The following is a 10093-nucleotide window of genomic DNA, read 5'->3' on the forward strand; positions in this document are numbered from 1 at the left end:
GTGTGGAGTGCACACCAGGCCAACGCCTCCCATCCCTCCTCCTCACCTGACTTGTCTAGAAAGATTCTCTCCTGCAGGTCTCCATGCTGTTTTAATAACTGTAGCTTTGTAGTAAGTTTTGACATCAGGAAGTGTTGTGGACCAAATGTGAGTTTTCACCCAATGCACCATGCTCCCATAACAAGGGGAGTTTGGAAAAAGAAAAAGTTTATCTGGCAAAGGCTAGCCCCACGGAAACTGGGGGTCTCTTTCCTCAGGTCAGTGAGGGATATGGATTTACACAAAGGGAGGTGGGGATAAGCTATTAGGGCCGCTGGTGCCCTGGGATTGGTTGGTAAGCTTTCCAAGTAATGATTGCAGGTGGGTTATAATCACTGGCTGTGCTCACACTTAAATTATGGGTTGTAAGTTGATTGTTAAGGTGAGGAGTGGGCTTGGAGCCAGGCGTCAGACTTCTTGCTCTCTCTCAGGTCCGGTTTTTTTTTCTTTTCTGGTGCTTCTGCCCACTTTGATTGCACTCACAGGAGCAATAAAATAACGTCTCAGGGTTATTTTATGTTCTGCACTAGTCTCAGCTCTGTGGGAAAATAAGTAAGCAGGAACTTGTCCTTGGGTTGAATATGTCCCTCATTCTTAAAAGAGGGAAGTGAAGCTTTAATAAGTTAATAAGGGAGGGACTATTCTATTGGGTCGGAACCTGGCAGTGCCATTGAGTGTGATTTTTACCACTATAATTAGGCAAAGTTTTTTCTAGGTTAACCTCTTTTAACTGTGGGTATCTTTGAGATTAAAGCTAATTAAGGCCAGTCTGTCTGGAGCTGTTAAAAACAATAAATTTCTCTCCACAGGCTGGTGATAAGAGCCAGGTCACAGACAGGAAGAGAAATGGAAATTTTTACAACCTAATTAGGGAGGGAGCTGTTCCAGCAGTGGGGGTTATGAAAAAATGGGTCATGGTTCACTACAGAAGTGTAAGTCCTCCAACTTTGTTCTTTTTCAAGATTGTTTTGGCTATTTGAAGCCATTTGCAATTCCATATGAATTTTAGTTTTGTTCTGCAAAAAAGGCTGCTGGAATTTTGATAGGGATTGAATTGAATTTGTAGAATGCTTTAAGTTATATTACATCTTAACAATAGTAAGTCTTGTGACCCATGAACACAGGGTGTGTTTCCATTTATTTAGGTCTTCTTTAATTTCTTTCAGAAGTGCTTTGTAGTTTTCTGTGTACAAGTCTTTCACCTTCGTTAAATTTATTCCTGTGTATTTTATCCTTTTAGATGGTATTGTAAATGTGACTGTTTTCTCAGTGTACATCTTGTATCCTGCAACTTTGTAGAATTCATTTATTACTTATAGTAGTTTTCTTCTCAGTTCTTTGGGATTTTCTAAATGTAGGATAATCTCATCTGTGCATATGGATAACTTTATTTTTTCCTTTCCAACATGGATACTTTTAATTTCCTTCTCTTGCCTTATTCCTCTGGACAGAACTTTCAGTACAATGTTGAACACGAGTGGTAACAATGGACATTCTTGTCTTGTTCCTAATCAAAGGGGGAAAGCTTTCAGTCTTTTCCCATTGAGTATTATGTTTGCTTCAAGGTTTTCATAAATACCCTTAGTCAAGCTGAGGAAGCTCCCTTCCATTTCTAGTTTTCTGAGGGTTTTTATCATGAAAGGATGTTGGATTTTGCCAAATGTCTTTTCTGCATCAAATGAGATAATCGTGTGTTTGTTCCTTCTATTAATGTGGTGTAGTACATTGATTGGTTTTCTCATGTTGAACCTTCCTTGCATTCCTTGAACAAATCTCACTTGTTTGTGGTATATAATCCTTTTAATACAACTGTTGGATTCCATTTGCCAGTATTTTGTAGAGGATTTTGCCTTCTCTATGCATTCCTAGTTTTTTTTCTTGTTGAGGGCTAAAGTCATCAGTTTGTGACATTTCCAAATTATTTTTGCTCTCAAATGGGGATCGAAAAGAGGAAAAAGGAAAGGAAACAAGGTCTTGCCTCTTTAAGACTCCTTTGCAGTTGAAACAATGACTGTCCTCCATGCAGTCCAGCAATCTACACTAGCTGATCAAAAGCTTTTATCAGCAATCAGACCACGCGTCCCAAGATTTTGGAGGACAAGGTCCTTATTGACCACACTGGCACAGGCAAGCTGCACCAGGAAGCTGAGCTGCAGTCCCCACTGCTGCCTGCCACACCGTTGGGGGGGTTGGGGAGGTGGTAGCCACTGCAGGGGAGGTGAAATTTACCAATATTCACCACAATTCCAAGCCTTTTCTCTTCCCTGGATGGTGCAAGTGTCCTACTAGACGCTAGAGTTCCAGAATAGTTGATTCAGGCAGTTCTTGCCGACTCAGTAGTTAATTTTTAGAGAAACTGATTCCTGGGGTTTCTACTCCGCCATCTTCCCACAATCCTTTGCTTGGCGCTACTTCTTTAGGTGATAGGAAGCTAAGCAGTATGGATATGCTTTTTCTAATTACTTGGATTATATGCTTTACCTGAGATAAGTAACAGCTTGACACCATTATGCTCATTCTCCTGCCCACTCAAAAAAGTGTGAGGGTGAAAATAAGGAAAATTTGGAAGAAGAAAGGTTTTAGAAATAGACTCACTTCAGCGGGAGTTAACATTTCTTTCATTTACAGTGGAAAGATAATAACTGCAAAGGACATATAGGCAGAACATGGGGTGAAAAGGTCTCGGCATTATTTGTTAATAGGCAGGTAAGTCAGAATACAAATATTACGTTCTTTTTATCCTACAACTCAACCTTCCTAATCACGGAGTCTGACGAGGGGGCCGCACTTAGCCTTCAGAGGCAAAATAGACATAATTAGTGAGACAGGAAGCAAGACTGAAATGGGACAACTGATATGGTGACCAGACCCCAGATTTCCTAAAATAAGAAAGATGAGCAGACAACCAGGATGTGGCTTCATAAATACATTCAGAAAAGATTAAGAGTGGGTGAGCTCCAATGGAAAATACAGTCTCTTGTTTTGTTCAGTTTCAGTGCTTGACCCACTTCTCAGATCAAGTTCACTACACTTCTGCAATGTCTAATTTGCTGGTAATCCCATCCAGTGTAATTTTTATCTTATACACAGTCGTTATCAATTTGTCTTTTCTTTATATCTTACATGTTTCTGCTTAACTTTTGAACATATATGCAAAAGTTTTAATGGCATTCTTTTAATTCTGAGTAGGCTTGACTTTTCTCCTCTTGAGTTTTGTATTCTCCTGTTTCTTTGCATATCTAGTATTCTGATTAGATACCAAATATTATGAATTTTACATTGCTAGGGGCTTGGAATTTTCATATTCATTTAAATATTCTTGAATTTTGTTCTGGAACACAAGTTACCTGGAAACAATTGAATACCCTCCTGCATGCCCTATGAATTTTGCCGTTTTCCAGCAGGGCTGATGGGAGCAGACACTATCCCCAGCCTTGCGTGGGTGCTGACACACTAATCCTATCTCACGGTCCTTTTCCCAGCCTCTGTTAATTTCCTCAAATGCAAATGCTGATCAGAACTCTGAATACTTGAGGGGACTCTGAAGTTCCTTGAGTTCTTTTTGTGCAGCTTCCTCCTCTTTGATAATCTGTCCTGTAAATTCTCCCTGCCTTGGTCTCAAAGGACTTTCTGCTCCATGTCATCAATTCAGGGAACCCACCTCAGTTCCCATCCCCAGTTTACATTCTGGAAACTCCATCAAGAAAGCAAGCTGGAAACATCAGAAGGCTCCTTTCATTTGTTTCCTGTCTTTCCAGAATCCCTGCCTTTGTGGCCTGCCTGATAAAACTTAAAACTGTTGTTTCAATATTTTGTCAGGTGTTGATTTGTTGTTTCAGACAGTGGGGCAAATGTAGCTGGTCAGCACTTTTACCTCTCTACCTCTGGAATTTTGTGCTTTGTAACTGGGTGAAGCACATAAGGTCCAAGGAAGGACTGATGAATGATCTTTCAGGGCAGCTTTGATCTATTTTTTAAAAATTGATACCTTCCAAAAAATTGTCTGTTTGCATATTGAGGATGTGGCAGGCCAAGTAAAGCATCTTCCATGTTGTTATTCTGGCACATTACTGCGACCACTTCCACAGTCAATGTTTTGAAACAGAAACAGAAGAGGCTGGCCAAAACATAGAGTGTGGAGAAAATACTGAGCCATCCAAAAGTCAACTTTCAACTGGGTTCTTCTCTGTGGCAACACTTGTTACCTGGTTTCTTCATCTGTATTTGCCTTTTTCATAAATTCTCTGACCCCAAACTGTTTATTTCTGTGGGCTGTGTTCATAGTGATATTTAATAAATAATAGTTTTAAATTTTTGATACCTTAACTGAAGTTTCAGGAATGACTCTACTTATTCATATCATTTTCTATACTTCACAACCGTTCAACTTCATTTTTCCTCTGTGAATGTGGGCATTTATGCTACTACAGGCAAAATGTTTTCCCCTCTAGTTTTTGCTATTTTTTATTTTCATTAAATTTCTGGAGATTGTGCAGGTAAAACATATATTTAACCACTTCCCTTAATTGAAAACAAATATATTCTAGTTTTTAAATGAGAAAAGCATCAAGCATCTCCTCCATGTGATTTTATACAAGGAAGGGCAAGCACCGAACTGGCTCAGGCTATGCAAGAAATGAAAGGGACGGTGGGTTTCTGTGACGCTGGGGAAAGCCTGGCGCCGCAGCTCTGGGATGACCAGGGGCTGTCTCGGAGGGGATGGATCCGAGGTGGGACAGGAAGGAAGGGGCCTCAGAGGGCAGAGGTCTCCTGCAGGAGACCCTCACTCAGGACAGGCGGGAGAATCTGCTCAGGTGAGCGGTGGAAAGCCCCAGGTGCCGGCATCACGAAGCGAAAAGAGAAGAAAAAGAGGGAAGGACGGTCCCGGGCTGAGCTGTGGGCGCCTCCGAAAGGGGTGGAGGGGGAGGCAAAGAGGAAGGGGCGGCCGAGCGCAGACGGATAACCCACAGGAGGGAGACTCGGACGGAGAGGGACGCGGCGCGGTGCTGATCGGTGTCGGACGCTGAAGCAAACCCGCGGAGGGGAGAGGCCCACGCGAGGGCAGCCTGGAGGCCGTCCTCCCCACGCGCTTCCCGGAACGCGCCGCAGCCCCCGCGCAGGGCGCACCGCGCGGCGCACAGCGCACGGAGGGCTCGGGCTCCTTGGGGCTCTGCCTCCGAGCCTAGGGCCCTCGGGGTGTCCTCTTGGGTCCAGGCGTCAGATCCCTCCGGTGGGCGCCGTCCTGTCTCCAGCCCTGGGGCCCTTACCGGGACCCCCGCTGCTGTGCCAAGCTTCTGCCAGAACCGCCGCCAGGGTCAGCAGGACCGCGCCGGCCAGGCCCATCCGCACACGATTGCCCACCGCGTAGTTCTGGGAGGAGGGGGCTGGACACGAGAGCGGGGTCACCGGCAGGCGCCCACGTTCCGGCCGAGCCCGACCCCTCCAGACCTCCCTCTACAGACGTGCGGGGCGGCTCCTGGTGCCGGGGCCTGCCTCGTGGTGGGGGCGCTGGATGCGCGGGGGGACTCCTAGGGGTCAGGGGCTGCTGAGAAGCCGCAGCGGCTTTGCCTTCCCCTCCCAGGCGGGCCTCGCCTCCCGGGACGGCACGTGGCCCCTGCAGCCCCAAGGCCCGGCGGCCTCCTCCCTGGCCAGAGAGACCTACACTGGGCTCTCCACCTCCTGCCCAGACAAGACAGGGAGATGGGCTTGAAACACGCTTTTCCAGCTGAAGATACGGAGAAGCGGAGCCACTTAACCCTGTCACAGGCCGGCGAGGGGGCGGAGGGGAGACCCAGCCCCTCTGAGAGGAAGGAACTCCGCGGTCAGCTGGCCCGGAGCCCTTCCGCAGACACAACTTCCCCTTAAACGGTTCCAGGAGCCCGTGTCTGCAATTGTGGCCTTTGTGCCACTTTTAAATTGTATGTGCGCTTATGTAGACACATTTCTCCTGCACGCTGTCTTTTTCACTCACTGTCACACTCTCTGGGTGTCTCCCCGGAAACCCCTTCATCGGAGGGGCACACGGGCCCAGGGCAGATGTGGGGCTCCCGTGCTCTGCCCTGAAGAACACTACCACCCCCTTTTACTCTCAGAACCCCGAAAGCCAAGGCCCTGCTCCTGACGACAGAGGGGGCCAGTGACAGGAGCTTTTCGTCTGGGGCAGGAGAGCTTGGGGGACTCAGCCCAGCGCTGGCCGAGGCTGCCGCACACTCTACCGGGCGTTTCCAATCATCATCTCCCTCTCTTGGGGCAACAACTGAGGAGGAATAGTGTCGTCCTCGTGGCACTGCAGGTGGAAGGAAACGCGCAGCGCACCAGGGCGCTGCTGGGGTGCTGGGGGCAGGGCTCAGAGGACGTCACTTCTGTCCCCACTGAGGGCATCCTGAGCCCAGGGCCCCCAGTTTAGCACAGACCCCCTGAGAAACAGGGCATCTGGAGCCATCCCACAGGGTCAGGGGTCCCGGGAGGCTCCGCTCACATAGGGGAAGCTCCGTGCCACCTCACTGGTCCCTCAGATTAGGGGGTCACAGGGTCAGGTTAAAAAATGTGGGTTCCACCCAGACCACAGGGTGGGGGCCACCCCCAGACACAGGCCCTCCATCCCACAGAGTGTCTGACTCAGACCACAGGGTCAGCAGATAAGGAGAAGAGGAAGAGAAGAGTCTCTCCACTCCAGGGGGCTGCCCCCTCCCTCCCTGACCTCTGAACCCTCAGCTTTTCCCAGGAACAGACCCCCAGGGAGCGGGGAGCTCCCCCACCAGCAGTGCCCAGCTCAGCCCATCCCGATGCTGGAGAATGTGTCCAGAGGGGCCCCAGGACCTGAGGGCAGAGGGGCCATGTGGGCTGAGGGGGGGCAGGAGGGCTGGGGGAGGGGGCAGGGGGAGGGCGAGGGGAGGGGAGGGCAGGGGGGGGCAGGGGAGAGTGAGGGCGGGGCAGGGGGTCTGGGGAGGAGGGGCAGGACCCAGGACCCTGGGGACCAACCTGAGGGGTGGGGGCCCTGGGTGGTGTCCTCGTCCGTCACCTGCAGCTCCAGGGGTCCACTGAATTCAGACCACCTGAGTCCTTTATAATAGACACAGCGATAATGTCCTTCGGTGTCCTCACTTGCTCGGGTGATGGGGAATCTGGCCTCCGTCTCACCAAGCAGAGGCTCCTTATCGCCCACTATGTAGCGTGAAGTCCCTTCCTTCTTCTCCAGTCGGTATATGTCCACCCCAGGAGGGCCCTGGCACACGAAGGTCACAGAGCTCCCCGGATGGACCACGGGGCCCGGCTCGGCTGAGATGGACGGTCTAGGAAGGTCCTCTAGGAGGGAAGAGAGCAGGGACCTCGGGTCCACAGGTGAAGAAATCACCCTCCCCTTGTTCTCTGTTGTGAGGGACAGGAGTGAGAAGTGTGGCAAAGACCACTGGGTGCTACCCAAAATCACACCCTTTTCTTACATTTTCAGAGCAACAATTGATAGCTGAGAATACTGACACCTGGAGGAGAGGCTACATTTTCCAACTTCGGAAAAAGCTTCATGTAGCCATATTTGTGACATTAAAATGTAAATTTCAATTTATATTGTTTTGTGGGACTTATGGAAGGAAACTTAAAAGATGCTGAGTAGCCCAAGATGGGTTTTTCACTTTTGGCCTCTCCTCCTTCTTTTTTGCCTTTTCCCATCCTTTCAGCCTACAGACAGATGTGATGGCTGGAGCAGCAGCAGCCATTTAAACAAGAGGTGACCTTAGGAATGGTGGCCATGAATAAGATGACAGAGCAGATTATAGAGCACCGGCATCCCTGGTGACACCTGCAGCTGCCACACAATCTCTGACCCAACTCCCCAGACTGCATTTCTGTGCAAGAGAAATAGACTACCAAAATGCTCTCCACTACACGCAGCTGGCGTCGATCCTAACTGATACAAGGGGACGCCCCCTTTGTTGAACACGCAGTGTCTGCACAGACCTGGTCACAGTGCTTTGCATGTAGTTTAACCCCTGCCACCACCCTACTCTAAACCCATTTTACAGAGAAGGAAAGGGAGACAGTAAATGACGGGCTAGCTCAAAGTCACAGTTAGTAAGAGGTGCTCCGGCCAAGTTCCCAAATGCGTCCGCCTAAAAACCTTCCTCTCCCAGGTCTGCACTCCTAGAAAGGCAGGGAAGTGGGAGGGGTGGGAGGGGTGGGAGGGAGAAAGCTGCAGGGGCTGGCGGTGAGCAGCCACTAATGGGGCTTAAGTACAGGGGAGTAGGGGCTGGGCCAGGGCGCTCGTGGGCAGGAGGGCTGTGGTTGAGCACACACAGTGAGGAGAAAGGCCTGCATGGCCATCAGACCTGTGATAGGTACGCTCAGGTGTGAGGAGAGCAGGTAAGAAGGCAAGGTGGGCACACCTGGTCAGGAAGGGCAGTGGACACCCCCTGGGAAGAGCGACTGGCACTCAGATCTGAGGGACGACCGTTAATCACCTAAGCCAGGCAGATAGGGAGGGCTGTGGGCATTGGAGGTGGAGAAATTGGCGTGCCGGGCGGTCCTGAGTCAGGTGAGAGGCACGTTTGAGGAACAGAGGAGGCCCAGGGACCTGGGGAGGAGAGGTGCCCCAGGACGGGCAGGGTGGGCGGGCTGGGCAGAGGCTGTGGGGGCCTGAGCTGACGGAATCAGACGAAGGAAGGGGTGGAGCTGGAGAGAGGTCGCCACATGGTGGCTCTCACGTCCACTGGGGGTGGAGAACGACCGAGCAGAGACAGGAAGCCTTGGAGACGTGGCGGGTCACCTGGGGCAGCGCTGCCTGCCGACCAGGTGGGGATGGCAGAGCCTCGGGGTGGAGAGACGTGCGCTAGTGCGAGCGTCCCAGCGATAGTCACGGGATTCTGCAATGGCTACGGAGGGGTGACTAAGGCATGGGGGCTGAGTACCTGGCGCCTGGCCCTGGGACCCTGAACGGACTCTTGAGAAGAGAGGAGGGCGGGGGGCAGGGGAGGGGGCGAGAAGGGGGCTCTGGATACCCAGAACGTGACGTGTGGGATCAGCGCCGGCCGTCGTGCAGGCCTCTGGGACGCTCAGCAGATGGGCTGGGGACGCTCTCCTGTGAATTTGGGGTGGGTGCCTCTAAGGGTCTCCTGGGCCCCTCCAGGCAGCACAGTCACCCCCATCCAGAGCGGCCCCTGGGTTTGTAAAATGACTCACCTTCCTGAGCGGGGGTCACCTGTCCCAGGCAGAGCACTGGAAGAGAAGGTCAGTGAGAAAACGTCCCCCTACGTGGAGGTCGAGGGCGGTTTGAGGCAGGGAAAAGGTTTCAGCACCCACCACCTCCAGGGCCTCCTTAGCACCAACTCCCAGGAAATAGCTTCCTTCCTCGAGACAGGCTCACGGCGAGCGCCAGGCACCTCCCAGCCGACTGCCCCCCAGCTCCCTCGAGTCAGACTCGCCCACCCCGTCCACTCCTAGGGCACCAGAGCCCCCTGGCCTGTGGTCAGCCTGAGGCCCGGGCAGGCAGGGGCAGGTGTCTGGAGGGGGCCTTGCCCCCCAGGGTCTCAGCATGGCCAGACTGGAGGCAGGACTGGGGGAATGGACCCTCACCCAGCATCTCCCACCCGCTCTGTCCTGCGGACCCCTCCCCTTCACTCCAGACTCACCAGTTCCCAGGAGAGCGATGCAGGAGGGGGACATGGCACAGCCCTCTGCAGTCTGCTTGTCCTTCCCTGTGGATAAAAGGACAGAGCCCTGCAGCTCAGGGGCGTGTGCAGGAGCCGCGTCTTGGGCGTTGGTGTCAGCAGCCACAGGAAGGGGAAGCAACCTGCTCCCAGGCTGACGCAAGCTTTCTCCAATGTGGGAAGGAACTTGGCTTCCAGAAAGCATTTCTACACGAGGGATTTCATAACCAGGCCGGTCTCACCTCGAGATCAAGCGCCCAGGTTGTTTACTCTTTGTAGAGGACGAGATGATAGAGATAAATGTCTCATCTAGCTGGGGCCCTTCCAGTCCAGGTTAGATACCGTTCCTCTCATGAGCTGCGATGCCCCTCCATCCGAAGCGGGTGCCTTTGCTTCCTGTTCCTGCTGCAGCA

General features: G+C 51.6%; 1 protein-coding gene across 2 annotated transcripts; it reads right to left on the reverse strand.

The window, feature by feature from the left end:
• Positions 1-245: 245 nt before the first annotated feature.
• LOC101413808 (leukocyte-associated immunoglobulin-like receptor 2) lies at positions 246-9801 on the reverse strand. 2 transcript variants are annotated; one of them, XM_058280808.1, is made up of 5 exons: positions 9663-9801; positions 9214-9249; positions 7180-7344; positions 7021-7101; positions 2647-5423 (listed from the first exon to the last, which is right to left on the reverse strand). In XM_058280808.1, exons 1-5 carry the CDS (start codon positions 9694-9696, stop codon positions 5257-5259), a joined length of 483 nt encoding a protein of 160 aa, XP_058136791.1. In that variant the 5' UTR covers positions 9697-9801; the 3' UTR covers positions 2647-5256. The 2 variants fall into 2 exon arrangements, with proteins under 2 accessions (XP_058136790.1, XP_058136791.1); XM_058280807.1 differs by having other exon boundaries at positions 246-5423; positions 7021-7344.
• Positions 9802-10093: the final 292 nt, after the last annotated feature.

This window comes from Dasypus novemcinctus, chromosome 18 (genome assembly GCF_030445035.2).
Source record: "Dasypus novemcinctus isolate mDasNov1 chromosome 18, mDasNov1.1.hap2, whole genome shotgun sequence".
Lineage (NCBI taxonomy): Eukaryota > Metazoa > Chordata > Mammalia > Cingulata > Dasypodidae > Dasypus > Dasypus novemcinctus.